This window comes from Lepus europaeus, chromosome 9, assembly GCF_033115175.1.
Source record: "Lepus europaeus isolate LE1 chromosome 9, mLepTim1.pri, whole genome shotgun sequence".
NCBI lineage: Eukaryota > Metazoa > Chordata > Mammalia > Lagomorpha > Leporidae > Lepus > Lepus europaeus.
In genome coordinates this window covers 7,175,987-7,194,955 of record NC_084835.1, presented here as the reverse complement: position 1 = coordinate 7,194,955, position 18,969 = coordinate 7,175,987, and the positions used below count along the sequence as shown (strand labels likewise).

The 18,969-nt window shown below is 40.5% G+C and overlaps 1 protein-coding gene across 15 annotated transcripts in view; it reads right to left on the bottom strand.

Annotated features, from left to right (window-relative positions):
- The window catches only part of SETD5 (SET domain containing 5), a 79,109-nt gene that overhangs the window by 43,761 nt on the left and 16,379 nt on the right, over window positions 1–18,969 (bottom strand). For 10 of the 15 annotated variants that reach the window (XM_062200368.1, XM_062200362.1, XM_062200372.1 and 7 more), the window contains exons 2-3: window positions 4,839–4,897; window positions 14–200 (exon numbers count right to left, since the gene is read on the bottom strand). The exons of 2 other annotated variants lie outside the window; for them this stretch is intronic. In XM_062200368.1, coding sequence (XP_062056352.1) covers window positions 14–84 — 71 coding nt within the window. In that variant the 5' untranslated portion in view covers window positions 85–200; window positions 4,839–4,897. Of the gene's footprint in view, window positions 1–13; window positions 201–2,021; window positions 2,826–4,838; window positions 4,898–7,145; window positions 7,167–18,969 lie in introns of those variants that run through there. 3 more of the 15 variants (XM_062200364.1, XM_062200367.1, XM_062200365.1) reach the window with 3 other exon arrangements.

Sequence of the window (18,969 nt, the reverse complement as noted above, 5' to 3'; positions counted from 1 at the left end):
AAGCAGCACTTACTCTGACCCAGCAGCCATATCTGAGTAGGATGTATCTGGTGTGGTGACTCCCAGAGGGATTGCAATGCTCATGTCGTCCAACACAGCAGAAAGTGGAAATCACGGGGTCCAATTAATGGAGACTGACCACTCTGAGAGTGGGGGTGAGCTGCAGAGCCTCGGCCAACATGTTACGGACATGAGGAATCCTGTCACAAAAATGACAACATCTGGTAACCAGAGAATTCTTTAAACTTACCAGAAATGCTACTGAATATTTTTTTTCTTTCTCTGAACAAGGATTTTAAGGGATATTTACAAAACAGGCATAGGGTAGGCTCTCCAAATTGTCCTGTATTTATTACATACTGTAGTTCATCAATTTTCCACAAAGTGGCAAACTACTCTAACTTCTCTTTTCAAAGAGAAAAATAGTCTGCCCAACTCACTAATAAGCATCTCCAATCTGTTATTACCCATTAAACAAAATTTTCTGGCAGCCTAAGATATTTTTTTATTTATTTTTTATTTATTATCAGAAATATCCTTGTTTAGTTAAAACTCTTTGACAATTCAAGTTTTTTTCCTAGGCCACAAACAAATGGCAGTTTTACCAGTAGTTTTACCTCTTCAAATATGATAAAAGAGACCAATTTGTTGTTTATATTTGACTGGATATAGCTAATTCTTAAATGCCTTCTTTTGCTAGAGACTACTGGTCCTTATTTTAAATTATTTTAACTGTAATTTGAGGGGAAGATGCAATTATCTTAAACTGTAATTATGAGGTAATATCAACAGTGCTAGATATGAATGAAAACGTAAGCTATGGGGAAAGCCAAATATAGGTAGGTACAAAAATACATAAGCAATCTTTGAACCCTCTGTTGAACTCTGCTGTGAACCTACAAATGCCCTAAAAAAAAAAAAAAAAAAAAAAAAGCAAGAAAAAACAACCTATATCAGAGTACAGTTTCATGATAAAGATTTGAGAATTTGTAAAGAAAAGTAGTGAGTGATTTGCTAACAGTAAACAAGTGGAATTTGGGAAGAGAAAGACACACAAACTACCAGAGTTAAAAAGGAAAAATAGGGGGAGCCATGGAGTTACTCATGTTTTATACTGTAGTGCCTGGATTCAATGGCTGGTTCTGGCTTCTGATTCCAGTTTCCTGCTAACACAGACCCTAGGAGACTTCTATCACTGGGATCCTGAAACCTCTAGCTTTGCCTGTTGGCATTTGGGGAGTGAATAACCAGATGGGAATTCTCTGCCGCTCAAATAAAATAAATAAATATATAGTAAATGAACAGATTTGAGAGCATGGTACAAAGAGAAACAGTGTACTATAAATGATTTTACAGTACTGTATTTACCTTAACATAAAAAACCCACTGAAAGGATAAAACAAGAAAGTCAGTGTGATTGCTAAACACCCAGGGCTAATAAAGTTTTTTTTTTTTTTTTAAAAAAAAAAGACTACAAGAATCATGACTGATATACTGCCTCATGATCAGACAAATTAGACAACAGAAAATGCAATTTTAACACTAAAAATGTTAAATGGAATCAAAAGTACACAACATCAATTGAGCCAATCCAGTCAGTTATAATACAGATTTCAAGTACTAGATGGTTTGAAATGCTTCAATCTATTTTGATGGATGAAGCAGATAAATGTAGATAAGAAAACTAATTGTGAATGGAGAGTCAGGCAAGATTTTTAAGAACACATAAAGATAACACTATTTTTGAGTTTTTTTTTTTTTTTTTAAAGAATGCTGGAACAGTTAAAAATCAAACAGTTCTCCCCGGCCATTTAGGCTTTGAAAGAGCTGACTCTCACCCAGTGACCCAGGCTTCTCCAAATGTAAGTGTGGCAATATATCTGTTGCTACCCAAATGTTGACAGCACTGATGACCTGGGGACTAAAACATAGAGCAGGTGCAATCCTCCTTCAATGTGCTTCCTTACAGCTCATAAAAGAGAAGGGGCTGATCCACTTTTCTGCCTTTGGGTCACTCTTACCCATAAAAGATTCTTTTCTCTAACAATTTGTCCAAATGGAGATTTGGTAGTACATCCTCCAAGCCCTTGGGAAACTGATATAAAATCTGCAAATAATAGAACAAAGGTCACTTATCAAATAAACCCAAAAGGCAGTTAAACACTGGAGGTTGCTGGTGATTAACTCTCTAATTTTAACATCACTGCATAATGCAGATTAAAACACATGGGAAGGTGAATCCCCAAACCTCAGAAGCTGCCTCACTGGATAACCACCAAACCATTCCTCATCAGTAAATGGAATCTGAATTACGTGTTCTAATTGTGTAAAAATATTTACTTATTCAAAAGGCAGAATGACAAACATACATTTACCGAGACGGAGAGAGATCTTCTAACTACCAATCATTCCCAACATGGCCACAACAATCAGGGCTAGGCCAGGCTGCAGTCAGGAGCTAGAATCCACCCAGGTCTCCTACACCAATGGTAGGAACTGAAGTACTGAGCCATCACTGCTGCCTTCAGGGTGTATTAGTACAAAGCTGGAATCGAAGTGTGGAGTAGTGGGTACTCAAAGCAACCAGAATCAGCAGACAAAGGATGTGGGCTTGTAAGTGGCAGCAACATGCTGAACCACCATGTGGGTCCATGTGCTGTGTTTTATTTTCAGGAAAGGGCATTTTAAAAAAGTTACTCCCAACAAACCCTCTGTTACAGCCCACTACTATGTGCATGTAAAGATAAAAGACAACATATAAACCCTAAGCCGATAACTGGTATTTTTTCTGACAATAAATTTTTACAAGACATACTGTAAGAGAAAAAGGAAAAGTTAATTTCTGCATTCCCTAAAGAAATTCCAACTCAGCTATTTCAGATGGCTGACAACTTTTAAGAAACATTAAGTAGTTAACTATGAATAACTTTCATAAATTCTTTCATTGTCCCTTTTTCCAGCTTTATATAACCCTTCTCATTTACTTTATTTATTTTGAAAATCAGAGTTACAGAGTGAAGGAGAGGTCTTCCATCTGCTGGTTCATTCCCTAGATGGCTGCAATACCCAGGGATGGTCCAGGCCAAAACCAGGAGCCCCAAGCCTCATCTGGGTCTCCTAGGTGGGCAGAAGGGGCCTAAACATTTGGGCCACCCTCTGCTGCTTTTCCTAGGCCACTAGCAGGGAGCTAGACTAGAAGCAGAACAGCTGGAACTCAAATCAGCATGCCCATATGGGACACTGGCACCATAGGTGGAGGCTTTACCTGTTACACCCGAACACCGGCCTCAACCCTTCTCTTTTGATGAAGGCAATCCTAACAGGTTACCATGGCCATTTCATTCTAAATCATGCTTCATAATATCGAGGCTTCTTAATTCCATTTCTGACAAAAACCTCAAATTTCTCATATAACCCTGAGAATAGCTCCTTCCCTAAACAATTCTTGGAAAAATGTAGTTATTAATGTGTTTACTGTAGAAATTTTTTAAGTTTTTTTTTTTTTTTTTTTTTTTTACTTTAAAGAGTTACAGAGACAGAGGCGGGGGGGGGGGGGGGGAGGAGTCTTCCATCTGTTGGTTCACTCCCCAAAGTGCCGCAATGGCCGGAGCTGAGCTGATCTGAAGCCAGGAGCCTGGAGCTTCTTCCAGGTCTCCCAGATAGGTGCCATCCTTCCCATTGCTTTCCCAGGCCCATCAGCAAGGGAGCTGGATCCAAAGAGGAGCAGCCAGGACTCGAATCAGCTCTCACATGGGATGCTGCCACTGCAGGTCAGGGTTTTAACTTGCTGCACCACAATGCCATACTCTGCATACATCATTTTATAGATGACTTATATCCAAGATTTGTCTTCCTTCTTTGAAAATTTACTTAAATATTTATTTCAAAGAGTTACAGAGAGGAAGGGAGAGAAATAGAGATCTTCCATCTGTTGGTACACTCCCCAGATGACCGCCAACAGCCAGGACTGGGCCAAGACAAAGCCAAGAGTTTCATCCAGGTCTCCCACAGGGTGGCAGGGGTCCAAACACCTGGGCCATCTTCTGCTGCTTTTCTCAGGCCACAAGCAGGGAGTTAGATGGGAAGTGAAGCAGCCACGAACTGTTTCCCATATGCGATGCAGCATCACCTTAACTCACTATGCAGGGTTCCAAATTTATTTAATTGAAAGGCAGAATTACAGTGAGAGACAGATACAAAACAGAAAAGGATCTTCTGGCTTACTCCCCAAATGTTTGCTACCATTGAGGCTGGGCCAGGGTGAATCCAAGAGCCCAGAACTCCACCCAGGTCTCCCATTTGGGTGGCACGGCCACTTGGGCCAACTGCTGCTGGTTTCTCAGTTGCATTAGCAAGGAGCCAGATCAGAAGCAAAGCAGCCAGGACTTGAATGGGTGTTCACATGGGATACTGGCATTGCAGCCAGCAGTTTAATTTACTGAGCCACAACACCTCACAAAATTTTCTTAATAGTTTTATCAACTAAACAACAGACTCCTTGGTATAGTTTACCAAGCCAAGTAGTTAACAGCAGTTTACAACTTCTGTTTGGAGATGCGTCCTCAAGAGATTAAGAATTAACTCTGTCTCTAGGTAGAACAATTTAAAGATAAATTTTCACTGTTACTTTGTCTCTTCCTACCAGAATATAATCTTTTGAGAGGAACAAGGATTTTGGTCTGTTTTATCTACTACTGTAGTTCCTCCAACTCACCAGAATAAAGCCCGACAGAGAAATATCTGCTGAATGAATTATGATCACCACTGTTAACAACATGATTTCAGGTCATTAAAATGCATAAAACCATGAATTAAAAAGATTTATTTGAGCCAGTCACCTTTATATAGACCTCTGATAGGAAGTCCCCCCAAATTATCTGCCAGTAGCTCTGAAGACCTAGAAAAAGTTGAGACATGAATTAGCATGGTAAACTATCGCATTGATGGACACAGATTAGAAGTCTACAGATACATTCACTGAAATTGTTTCATTTATGCATCATGTACTGCCTTTTTTAGCATTCTATGTTCTATCTGATACTACATTTTTGTTCTGTAACCTTCATATCTTGTTCCCCAATAAAATCAGAAACAAAATAAAAAGTGAGGGAGGAAATGTATGAATTAAGAAGTGGTAAATACTATAACACTGACCACTTATTCTCTCCTTCAAATTAGAATTCTTGCCCATTTTCCAAGGGATTCTTTTTTCTGTCTGCTAAGAGGTGCCCCTCTTCTCTACTGAACTCTTCTGACATTTAGAGACATTTCTTTCACTGAATGTTAAATTTACTTGTTAGATAAGTGCCTACTAACAGCTGTTAAATTACAAGTTCATTTTCTTTCTTCTTCCTCATCACAATCCTTTTTATCCTCTTAGCCTATATAACTTACAAAAGTGAGTCAGTTCTATTTCTATTTGTGGTCAATTTCATAATGGAAAATATGCTGAGATGTGCAGCTTTAATTAACTTTCTAGTCTCTAAAAGTAAATGAAAATAGAATACTCAGGAATTTTTGAGGAAAATGTTCACCTTAGTTTCTTAGTTTTCTCCAATGAGTCAAATTTAACATTAGCCACATTAAGTTATCAACACATGGAATGCTAATATATAATAAACATGACAAGCTGTTCATGGAATCCCAGTTGCAAAGTATTAAAGTACGTGAAATTTAAGTTGATGTTTTTGTGGCTTTCCAACTTTTAAAAAACTGGAAAATAAACTATTCTTTAAAAATAACTTTAAAAGAACAAACTAAAAATTTCTAAAAACAGAAGGTACACAAAGGTGCTAGTAAAAGGAAGAAAACCAAGGAAGATTTTATTTTAGCATCAGCAAAAAAGTTAAGTACAAGCATACATACAACAGGAGTAAAATGAATGTAACAGATATTCCATCTGATCAGATTAACCACTAAAATAACAATCTATCAGAATCAACAGGAACACCAATAAGTTGTTGAATTCAGGATCAGAACCAGTCTGTACTCTGTTGTCAGCTACCATGTAACCTTTTGAGGTGTCATCTTTTATAAGCAGTTTCCATGGAAAAGGACGTTAAAGAGAACATGCCAGGAATGATTTATCATTATCCTATCTTTTCAACTGGAATCCGAAACGGTCAGTAGTGTCTGACCATCCTGACGGTCTCTTCCCTATATAAACCGCAAACACCCGAGACTTGTGTGATCTGTTTGGTCACTCTCAAAGAAGACAAACAAAAAGTGTTTTAAGAACAATTCCAAAGATTTCAGAAGAAATTGCATCAGACAGGTGAGCCGGAAGCAGCTGGGAGACAAGAGTTCAATAAACAACCAATCCAATGAAAGAAATTTAGAACAAGCCAGCTTCAGTAATACTGCGAAGAGGCCTGGCAGGAAGAGGAGTGCCAGTGCAGAAAAGAGAACAGGCCTCACATGCTTCAGACAGTCTTTGTACTGACGCTGTGGACCTTGGCCATTCTCCCAGAAATGATGCAATCCTGATGAACAAGATCTGCTGCCAGAGAAACAATTGTTAACAGCCTATGCAGACAGCAGCCCAGCCAAGAAGCCATCTCTGATCAAGACTCACCAGAAACCACCACAATGTTAAATCACTTCTTCAGTTTCATATATTTAGATGCACAAGCCATTTTCTCAAATTGTCTTTTTTCTTTTAATATCTTTGACTTTATAATACCCATCATACATTATTAAATTTTAAATAAAACACTGAGCATTTTTACTTATGAGTATAATTCAAGCATACTGACAATAGATATTTAGACTGAAAATTGACATTTATATTCCTCACTCTCCTAAGAAAACTTTCAGGGAAGTAGTAGCTTCCCTATGTGTGAAAATTACCCTGGAATCTAGCACTCAAAGACTTCAAAACATAAACAGGCATACTCTATGGTTCAGGGACAGAAAAGTTCATTTCACAGATCTCTTTGAAACTATGTAAAATGCAGTATGTTGCATTATTTGTTGTACATTTAAGTTGAATTGTTTAAATACTTCAATTTCTTTTGGATGACTACACAAACAGTAAAAAGGGGGAACAGGAAAATAATATTAAAGGTTTTCTTTTGTGTGATAACTTAAACTTGATTTTCAAATCACAGGACAGTTTAAAAAGCAGTGAGTGTATGGCACTTTACCTCTGTGACCAGCCTGTCTGAGAACTAATGTGTCAACTGTGTGATATGCTTAATCGTCCATTTCCAATCCACACTCAAGTGTCTCAAGTAAAAACACTGCAGGTTTACCAGCTTCTTACCTGGGGAGCAGGAAAAGCATATTAGGAAAACACAGTATGTTTAGGAAACTGGGGCCTATCAATTTGTTTGGTGACCTTGGAAAAACCACTTCACACAGATTAACTCTAAATTTTTTTGAAATAAAATCTTTATTGTGTTTCTTCCTGCTCCAAGTTTTTATGAATTCTTGTAGTGTCACCAGCCAGCTGAGGCAATTTATGTAATGTCTTTAAGTCACAGATTTCTCATCTATACAACAGTCTGCAGCTAATGAGTTTAAGTGATTCTCTGGTCTTTTCAAGAATGTGTAAATAATATGGCTAAAAAATAATTTTTACTCTTCTCCAACAGCCTATATTTCAGTTTTGCTATATTAGATAATGTGGGAACAGGAAACATGGAAAAAAAAAAAAAAAAAAAGGAAAAAAAGAGTTCTTACTGGGAGTTAAGGAGATGAACTGTAAGAATAAAGATGTGACCCGAGATGCAGTGAAAAGCTCATGTAATTGGGGTAGTTTAAGTGATAGAATAGCAAGTTATTGCAGGCAAAGGATCCAGGAATTCAGAGCTGAAGGAGGTAAAGGAAAGAAACACTGGGATAAATGTTAAAACATGCTCAGGGGGCTGGCGCTGTGGTGCAGCAGGTTAACGCTCTGGCCTGAAGCGCCAGCATCCCATATGAGCGCTGACTGGAGTCCCACTTGCTCCACTTCGGATCCAGCTCTCTACTACGGCCTGGGAAAGCAGCGGAAGATGGCCCAAGTCCTTGGGCCCCTGCACCCCCGTGGGAGACCCAGAGGAAGCTCCTGGCAGCTGGAGAGTGAACCAGCAGATGGAAGACCTCTCTCTCCGCCTCTCCAGTCTCTGTGTAACTCTTTTGAATAAATAAATCTTAAAAAAAAAAAAAAACATACTTAGTAATTTACAGTCAAGATAAAAAATTTCCTGTTCTCCCCTCTTCTACAACATCACTTTACCCCCTTGGTTTCTCTGCCTAAATTTTTACTCTTTCTTGGGGTGGAAGCCCTAGAAAATTTATTATCCAAACAGGGTAGGGCTTAGCGTAATAAATTAATGTCTACACAAGCTCTAAGGCTACTAAAATAGGAGGCAAATAAAACCTAACTTAAAGAAAAACCCACTGTGAATCCATACTATGAATTTCTTTCCCGATGAATAATCAATAAAGGCTATTACAAAGTCCCATCATCCTTTAGTAGTACTTGCAGGTAAGATTATGATGGAATTAAATACTATCATCTTAAATTACTTTAAGTTGAAATTGAAGAGAAAAGACTATTTTATTTACAATCTGTTCACAATGATAAACAGATATTTACTGATCAACTAATACTATTCCATGAATCTTTGTAACCTTAGAAACAATTAATTAGAGGGCCAGTGCTGTGGCACAGTGGGTAAAGCCACTGCCTGCAGTACAGGCATCCCATATGGGCACCTGAGTCCTGGCTGCTCCACTTCCAATCCAGCTCTCTGTTATGGCCTGGGAAAGTGGCTGAAGATGGCCCAAGTGCTTGGGCCACTTCACCTGCATGGGTGAGACCCCTGGCTTCTAGCTTCAGATCAGCCCAGCTCCGGCCATTATGGTCATTCGGGAAGTGAACCAGCAGATAGAAGATCATTCTCTCTGCCTCTCCCTCTCTGTAACTCTGCCTTTCAAATAAGTAATAAATAAATCTTCAGAAAAAAATATGAATTAAAAAAATTTACACTTCTAAATATGAAATAACTCTGCCTTTCAAATAAGTAATAAATAAATCTTCAGAAAAAATATGAATTACACTTCTAAATATGAAATAAAAATACCTCCAAACGTATAGTCCTTAAACTAAAGACCTGAAATACTCTTTTAAGACTTAGAAGATTCTGTCATACTGTACTGTGAGGCTCAGGCATCCTTTAGGACCTGCTACCAACCACTCCATTCCACACTCCCATACTTCCACAGCTTCCTCCTCTGTGAATTCAGTTTTCTTATTTATTTATTTATTTATTTATTATTTTTTTTTTGACAGGCAGAGTGGACAGTGAGAGAGAGAGACAGAGAGAAAGGTCTTCCTTTGCTGTTGGTTCACCCTCCAATGGCTGCCGCGGCCGGTGCGCTGCGGCCAGCGCACCGCGCTGATCCGCTGGCAGGAGCCAGGTGCTTCTCCTGGTCTCCCATGGGGTGCAGGGCCCAAGGACCTGGGCCATCCTCCACTGCACTCCCGGGCCATAGCAGAGAGCTGGCCTGGAAGAGGGGCAACCGGGACAGAATCCGGCTCCCCAACCGGGCCTAGAACCTGGTGTGCTGGCGCCGCTAGGTGGAGGATTAGCCTAGTGAGCCGCGGCGCTGGCCCCATGAATTCAGTTTTCATGCTTAAACCTTGAAATGCAAATTACTTTCACTAACTCCAGATGAAGTCAATTATGTACACTAAGAGGCATTAGACCCATTTTATTTTTATTAATTTAGGCAAATTCCTCCACTTTATAAAAACAGTTTTTTTAAAAAAAATTTTTGACAGGCAGAGTTAGAGACAGAGAGAGAGTTAAAGACAGTGAGAGAGAGAGAGAGAGAGAGAGAGAGAGAGAGAGAGAGAGAGAGAAAGGTCTTCCTTCCGTTGGTTCACTCCCCTAATGGTTGCCACGGCCGGGGCCGGCACTGCGCTGATCTGAAGCCAGGAGCTGGGTCTTCCACCCGGTCTCCCATGCGGGTGCAGGGACCCAAACACTTGGGCCATCCTCCACTGCCCTCTCAGGTCACAGCAGAGAGCTGGACTGGAAGAGGAGCAATCAGGATTAGAACCCGGGGTGCTGGAGCAGCAGGGCAGAGGATTAGCCAAGTGAGCCACGGCGCCGGCCAAAAACACAGAGTTTTAAGGTTTAGAGTCTAATTCATCACTTCTTTATAGAAAAAGAAACAGCCACAAAAGTATTAATTTGTAAGCAGTCACACACACAGTGGTGGTGTTTAGAAGAAAATTAAGATTTCAATGTACAGAATCTATTTACTAAAGCAATTATTACTTCCTTTAGATAGCAACATATGAATTACAACTAATCGTCATTTATTAATCATCAAATATTATTGGTGCAACATAAGACAAACAAGTCCAGATTAAAATTCTTGTCTCTGTTGGGAATTAGAAGTATATAGGTCCTTCCATCTTTTTTCTTCATCCATCATTCAACAAACAAGTGAATAAATAACTACTATGTATATAAAAAGTGGTAAAGGTTATTTCAAGATTTTTTTAAATCCAAAGTAGGAGAGGTGGGCAAATTTAAGGTCTGCCTATGTACCAAGTATTACATTTTCACAAGCACTAAAGTGGAGGGGGAGAATCCTATAATGTATCTATCTCTACAAAAGGGAAAACAGTATCCTTTCTCCAAAGACAATTCTAACCCACTGCATAGTTTACCGGTGAAGAGTCTTTTATAGAAACTTATCACTGGGGCTGGCACTGTGGCATAGCAGGTAAAGCCGGTAAAACCGTATGCGCATTAGTTTGAGTCCCAGCTGCTCCATTTCTGATCCAGCTCTGTTATGGCCTAGAAAAGCAGTAAAAGATGGCCCAAGACCTTGTGCCCCTGCACCTGTGTGGGAGACCTGGAAGAAGCTCCTGGCTTCTGGCTTCGGATTGGCCTAGCTCCGATTGTTGCAGCCATCTGGGGAGTGAACCAGCTCTTTCTCTCTCAAATAAATAAATAAATCTCTCTTTAAAAACAAACAAACAAACTTATCACTGATGGATCTCATGCAAAACCCTGAGAAGAATGAAGGCCAATGGGCAGCAAGAATACTCAAAACACACAGAAAAGAACCTGACCATATAAATTCTTTGATTACTTGGCAGATCAGATGGTACCTATACAGAAGGTTCCCCTCCCCTATCAATACAGTCATAGTTGACTTGTTACAAAAATGAAAATTTGTAAAAATACACAAATATTACAAGAACATAGAAAGGAAAAAACAAACTCCCTTTTAATACCTCACTCTCAAAGGTAAAAAGTGATAAATCCTACTGCTAAGTGACTTGCTTTTTCATGTAGCAATGCTCTGGGTATCTTTGTATGAATACTTCCCCTCCTGCAGGAGGCACAGTACTCTATTTGATGGCTCCATCATAATTTCAAAAGCCTTCTGCAGGTTGGGTGTTCAGATTGCAATGCTGCATTCTCCACACCATGTGCACCAACATTTCCTTAGGACAAATTCCTGTAAGTGGAACTGATAGACGGCCTGAGCATATTTATCAGGAAGAATCCGGAAAGTTAAAAAAAAAAAATCTTATATTTCCACCATACTTGAGTTCTGGATTCACATGGCAGGAGGACCAAGTTTGCATAACGTTTGAAACAATTTTAATCCTAATTTCCCTTACAGAGTTTGTTCCCTAGAAGGCTCTGTATTATAGAAGTCCTAACATGAAAATCAAATGCAAATTCTTAACAGTTATGGGATCCAGCTTTAATACTACTGGTGAATAGATGTGCTACTGTTCTCTGAAGTTCTTAGGTATCAGCTGCTTTCTCAGTAAGTTTGCAGTGAGATCTTTAAAATAAAGCCTAGATCAAACAGTACTTCAAAACTACAGTACTGGGGCCGGTGCAGATCAAGTCCTGAATGCTCCAATTCCAGCTCAGCTCCTCTGGCTAATGACTTGGAAAAGCAACAAAACATGGCCCAAGTGCGTGGGCCTCTGCACATTTGTGGCAGACCCGGAAGAACTTCTTGGCTCCTGATCAGCCCAGCTCTGGTCAATTTGGCTATTTGGGGAAGTGAACCAGTGGATGGAAGATCTCTCTCTGTGCCTCTCCCAGAGTAGTCTTAATGCTGTCCCTCGAGATAACTAATTTTTTTTTTTTTTTAAACAGAATGCAAGAAGCTCTAAATTTCTTCTCCCGGTAATGGAAAACAAACTATGTCAACCATCTGTAATCTAGCTGGCATCTCCAGAATTCTGACTGAAAATGCAAGTTAACTAAAAGATCTGGGCCCTTCGTTTTCAAACAAGTCACCCAAACTGTTCTACCAGTTCTGCCTTATGAGTAGAATACAATGCTTCAACTTAAATCACCTTTGGAAAGAAAAGATGCCTACAAACTATGAGGCTTATCTATAATGATTTACTAAAAGATCCAAAATATTGACTTAATGTACCACAGCTACAAATTTATTTGGTATACTCCATCATATTAGATAACCCGCATGGTACAAATCCATGCCCTGGCCAAACAGAAGATATAAACCTCTCCTTTTTTGTGCCGACACTAGTACCGGCCTGGGAGCCTAGATGCAGTTTTTGTTTTTTTTTGCTTTGAAATGTTTCAGATTCTTTTTTAGCAATCCACTTCTCAACACTATTTACCCTCATGATTTCAAAGCAGCACTGTGCCAGTGAACTGGTCTCACCATATCCGGGCTGTCAATTCCCGAATTTACTCCACATTTTTCCATGACGTTAACCTTTCTAGAATATAATAACTTTGATAATTATCATCCCATTATTAGGAGTGTACAATGGCTCTCTTAATGCTTATTGGGTTAATTCAAACTGTTTTGCCTAAATGGAACAAGACAATCTTTGTTAATCAGCCATTAGCCAGTTTTCTTACCTTTAAAATTTTGTTTCATTGATTTATTTGAGAGGCAGAGTGACAGGGAGAGGGAGAGACCTAATTCACTTCCCAGGTGCTTGCACCAGTAGAAGCTGGGCCACAGCTCCGGATTAGGAGCCCAGAACTCACTCTGGATCTCTCATATGGGTAGCAGGCACCTACATACTTGAGCCATCATCTGCTGCCTCCTCAAGTGTCGACTAGCAGAAACACAATCAAGAACAAAGCCGGGACTCAAACCCAGGACTCCCAGTATGGGATGCAGGTATCCCAAGTGGCACCTTAATCACTAGGCAAAAGGTCAATGTCTGTAGTTTGTATCTTAAAAAAAAATTCTTTATTATGAAAATGTCAAACAAACAAAAACCACAGAAAACTCTTGAGTGCCCTACGGGGTACTAACAATCAACTCATAGCCAATATTATTTTAGCTGTAACCTCATCCCTTACCGGGATTATTTTATAGCAAATCCTAAAAGTATCACCTGTGTCTTCAACATGTGTTGAGTGGAGTTGTCCTTTGTTTATCCTACCGATGAATATATAAGAGGGGCTTATGATAACGACAGGTGGTGGTAAAATGGAATCAAAGGCCATCATTCTTTCACAAAATTTCGAATGATTAAAAAGCTTATGCAATACATCAGTTGCTGGATTTGCCGGGTAATGTAAATGTTTCACAGTTAATACAAATATGGCTATTCAAAATGTCTTCATCATTAACATTTCTTAATAAAAATTAATTGCAGGGGGCCCGGCACTGTGGCACAGTGGGTCAATGCCCTGGCCTAAAGCACCTATATGAGTGCCGGTTCGAGTCCAAGCTGCTCCACTTCCAATCTAGCTCTCTGCTATAGCCTGGGAAAGCAGAAGATGGCCCAAGTCCTTGGGCCCCTGCACCCACGTGGGAGACCAGGAAGAAGCTCCTGGCTCCTGGCTTCAGATTGGCGCAGCTCCGGCCATTGTGAACAACTGGGGAGTGAACCATCGGATGAAGACCTCTCTCTCTCCTCTCTCTGTGTAACGCTTTCAAAAAAAAAAAAAAAAAAAAAAAAAAAAAAAAAAAAAATTGCAGAGGCTAATGGCTGTAGCACAGCAGGTAAAGCTGCCACTTGCAGCACCACCATCCCATAGTCCCAGCTGCTCCACTTCCGAACCAGCTCCCTGCTCACGTGCCTGGGAGACCAGCTGCAGATGGACCAAGGGCTTGGGCCCTTGCACCCAAGCTGGGGACCTGGAAGAAGCTCCTGGCTACAGATTGGCCCAGTATGGCCCTTGTGGCCTTTCAAATAAAAAAAAATTTTTTTTTTTTTTTTTTTTGGACAGGCAGAGTGGACAGTGAGAAAGGTCTTCCTTTACCGTTAGTTCATCCTCTAATGGCCACCACGGCCAGCGCACCGCACTGATCCGAAGCCAGGAGCCAGGTGCTTCTCCTGGTCTCCCATGGGGTGCAGGGCCCAAGCACTTGGGCCATCCTCCACTGCCTTCCCGGGCCACAGCAGAGAGCTGGCCTGGAAGAGGGGCAACCGGGACAGAATCCGGCGCCCCAACCGGGACTAGAACCTGGTGTGCCAGCGCCGCAGGCGGAGGATTAGCCTATGAGCCATGGCGCTGGCCTCAAATAAATCTTTAAAAAATTGTAACTAATTATTTTTATGACATCAGTCTGTTTGTACTCAATGAAGTGATACTGGTAACAACGAAACTAATCTCAGAATAACTTGTACTTTTAAAAGGAACAGCAATGTAAGACAATGATCAACCCCCCAAAAAATACTAATATGCATTGGTAAGTTTTGCCTGAACAAGAAATCTACTTCTAATTATTCATATATGAAGTTACCCAGTAAATGAAATATTTGGAGTGGTGAACATTTACTCCCCTGGCAGCCTCTGAGGATAGACATCCCTGTCTAGCTGGTCAGACTGAGAACCCTCAATACACTATCATTCAAAACATTAAAAACATTTAACTTATAGACTGCAAGCATTTTCTCTGGAGATCTTAAAATGAAAAATTATTTTAAAACCTTGACACAGATGCTCATTAATTCTTAAACTAGTTCCAGGATACTAATAAAAAAAGCAGTTTTTAGTTAACGAATATAATTGGCATAAACTGCTCTAAACCTTTTTATAAAAAACAATCACAATACACCATACAGCATTTTTTCAGTTATTATTTCTGTTGGTTTTTCCTGTCATAGTGGAGCTTGCAAAACGCAGAATTCTAGCACTGAACAAAATGGAGCAAAACACAAAGATGCTAGGATTTCCACTTATCTGCTATTTTTCTTTTCTTTCAAATATCTTCTATTTATAAACTTATTTTTTCCTGCATACAATGTTTCCAAATGCTCACCATTATTGTTTTTGAGTACTGTATTTCCTTTTCCAACACTGGGTAACCAATACACACATTCAGAATTTAACAGTACTTCTGCACAGGGGCCTTTCATTTTACATCCTCAAAGATCATCATCTGTTTAGCCAAGACAGCACTAAACAGTGTATACCCGAAAAAAAAACATTAAATGATACTAAAGATGACAAAAACAAAAACAAAAACAAAGACAAAGACCCCTGCCTTAAAAGGGCACCTTTGGGGCCGGCGCTGTGGTGCAGCAGGTGAAGTCACTGCCTCAAGTCCCCGCTGCTCCACTTCCCATCCAGCGCTCTGCTGTGGCCTGGGAAAGCAGAAGATGGCCCAAGTCCATGGGCTCCTGCACCCGCGTGGGAGACCCAGAAGAAGCTCCTGGCTCCAGATCAGCGCAGCTCCAGATGGAAGACCTTTCTCTCTCTCTGCATAACTCTGCCTTTCAAATAAATAAAAAATAAAGGGGGAGGGGTACCCCTTGTATCCTGAGCCAAGCAACCATGAAGTCCTTCTGTACAATCAAGGATATCCTTAAACTCATTTCTGGATTCTAAAAAAATAAAAAATAATTAAAAAAATAATTAAAAGAATCACACAACCAATGGCTCCTCAATGAATTTAAGAGTTCTTAAGAAATCCACTCAGGCCGGCGCCGTGGCTTAACAGTCTAATCCTCCGCCTTGCGGTGCCAGCACACCAGGTTCTAGTCCCGGTCGGGGTGCCGGATTCTATCCCGGTTGCCCCTCTTCCAGGCCAGCTCTCTGCTATGGCCCAAGTCCTTGGGCCCTGCACCCGCATGGGAGACCAGGAGAAGCACCTGGCTCCTGGCTTCGGATCAGCACGATGCGCTGGCCGCAGCAGCCATTGGAGGGTGAACCAATGGCAAAAAGGAAGACCTTTCTCTCTCTCTCTCTCTCTCACTATCCACTCTGCCTGTCAAAAAGAAAAAAAAGAAAAAAAAGAAAGAAAGAAAGAAAGAAAGAAAGAAATTAATTCACTCAGGTTCAGTATTACTTTTCATTTATTAATCCCAACTCCTCTCACATCCGTATATGAAAATAGTAACTGGTGGGCCGGCGCCGTGGCTCAACAGGCTAATCTTCTGCCTAGCGGCGCTGGCACACCGGGTTCTAGTCCCGGTCAGGGCACCGGATTCTGTCCCGGTTGCCCCTCTTCCAGGCCAGCTCTCTGCTGTGGCCAGGGAGTGCAGTAGAGGATGGCCCAGGTCCTTGGGCCCTGCACCCATATGGGAGACCAGGAGAAGCACCTGGCTCTTGGCTTCGGATTGGCCAGCCGTAGCAGGCATTTGAGGGGTGAACCAACGGAAAAGGAAGACTCTTTCTCTCTGTCTGCCTCTCTCTGTCCAACTCTGCCTGTCAAAAAAAAAAAAGAAAGAAAAAAAGAAAAAAAAACAGGCTGGCATTGTGGCACAGTGGGTTCAGTTGCTGTTCCACTTCTGATTTAAGTTCTCTGCTAACGAGCCCAGGAAAACAGCAGAAGATGATCCAAGTACCTGAACCTCTGCCACTAACATGGAAGACCTCGATGGAGTTCTTAGCTCCTGGTTTTGGCCTGGGTCAGCCCTGGCTGTTGTGGTAATCTGGGAAATGAACCACTGGATAAAAGATCTCTTTCTCCTTCTCCTCACCCCACCCCCTTCTCTGTCACTCTGCCTTTTAAATAAATTAGATAAATAAAAAAATCACAAAAAACTGCTTTCACAGTTGAGCTTCAATGTGGTTTGCTGCTTGGCCCCATTCCTCCAGAGGAGCATCTTCCCAGGCTTCAGATTAATTAACTGACTCTAGTATCTGCTGCTTCCTAGGAACTAGTCCTAACGGTACCTGCAGCTCTTAACCCTTTGGGGGTGGTGGCACTGGCCACAGATTTCTCTGATCAAGACTATAAACCTTCTGCCCCAGAAAAACACGAAGACAAAATGTGATGTAAAACTTCAAAGGATTTATAGGCTTCTGCTCTATATCGTATCCTTTCCTGAACTGCCGTCAGTCTGGGACAAAGGTGGTCCAAAGTGACTGAACGGTAGGGTATTCCTGCTCCCCACTAAAGAAGTCAGAGTCAGCAATGGCTTTAGTATACAGAGTGAACACTCCATAAGCACTCAGTCACTTCTTTTCTATCTGTATCCCAGAAAGGTCATGAAATTTTAGGCAAATAATCTTATTAAAAAAAAAAAAAAAAAAAAAGAGAGTACAAATGGGCAGCAGTACCCAAATTCAGGAGGCAAGGAAAAGGTAGACAAGTACACAAGTGCTATGGTAACAATGAAAAGATCTAAGAATTAATTATACAGACTTGCCCCTTGAGTAGTTGTGTGATCACTTTGATTAGGGCTTTTCCTAGCATGGCTAAAAATTAAGTGAGCTAATTTTCACAAAAGAGCCTACCAAGATATCTGGTACACTGCAGGGATCCAATTTTGGTATGCTGGCATACAATATTAGGGAAGAACAGAAGAGTGGCCACAGGGAAGATAATCTAATTTCCTACTTCAAAGACAACTGTATCAAGTAGAGGAGTCTTAGGGTCACTTGGCACTAAGATTTGCTAGTTGCCACAGAATAATCCACATCCTTACCTCAAATATCCTCTTAGTTTTCTTACACAAATGTTGACTAGCATCAATCTGATATTTCCATTTCTTTAAAAACTAAGTTATCTCATAAAATGAGATCTATTGTACATTAAACATACTATTAAATAACCAATTTGATTCCTTAATCTTCTGGTCAGGAATGCTTTGTACAATCTACAATTTCTTTAAGATACAAAGTAATTAAGTATCTATGTAGGTCATTCTATTTTTGTATTGATTGGAAACATCATGTGTTAGTCACGAGAGGAACTGGTCTCTAAGGGCAAGCAGCACTAACAGGGACTGACTGAAACATCTGGTTATGTTTACTACCGTTGTCAGCTTTACCAGGGTGGGGACATTATAGACAAGTCTATGGAAATTTTTATTTTACAATGTAGAAGTTTTTATTATGAAACATTTCAAGCAAGCTTATCAGTACAACTATGTGGTAAAATTCACTGTACACGTTGCCATCCTGTCTCCACAATTATCAATAATCAATCTTATTTTATCTATTACCTCCTTTCTATTCTAAAGCAAACCCCAGAGAACCTAACAATTCATCCACAAATATTTCAGCATGTATCTCTAGAAGATTTTTTAAAAGCATAAAACATGAAATTTTAAAAAAGTTTTATTTATCTGAAAGCCTGACAGATCTTCTGTTTGCTAGTTCACTCTGCAACAGCCAGAGCTGTACCAGGCTGAAGCCAGGAGCCAGGAACTCCATTTGAGCTTCCCTCATGGGTGGAAAGGACCCAAGTACTTAAGCCAAAACCTACTGACTCCCAGGATGCACATTAGCAGGAAGCTGGACTGGAGGTGGAGCAGGGGGCTCCTTGAAACCAGCACTGACATGGAGCGAGGGCATCTTAAGCAGCATCTTTACCACTGCACTGTGCCAAACACCCGCCCTTGTGTGTGCATTTTAGATGGGCATTTTTGGGAGTTAGGGGGGTAATCTCAGTCCATTTTGTTCTTTCCTCTCATTTCCCTAGCTAAAATCTAATCTAAATTCGCTTTTAGCACACCTGAATCTCATTTTCAACATCAAAGTATAAAAACAAACATGAATGAACAAGTGTTACAGCTTTATTTGAAGGCACTTAAAAGGTAGA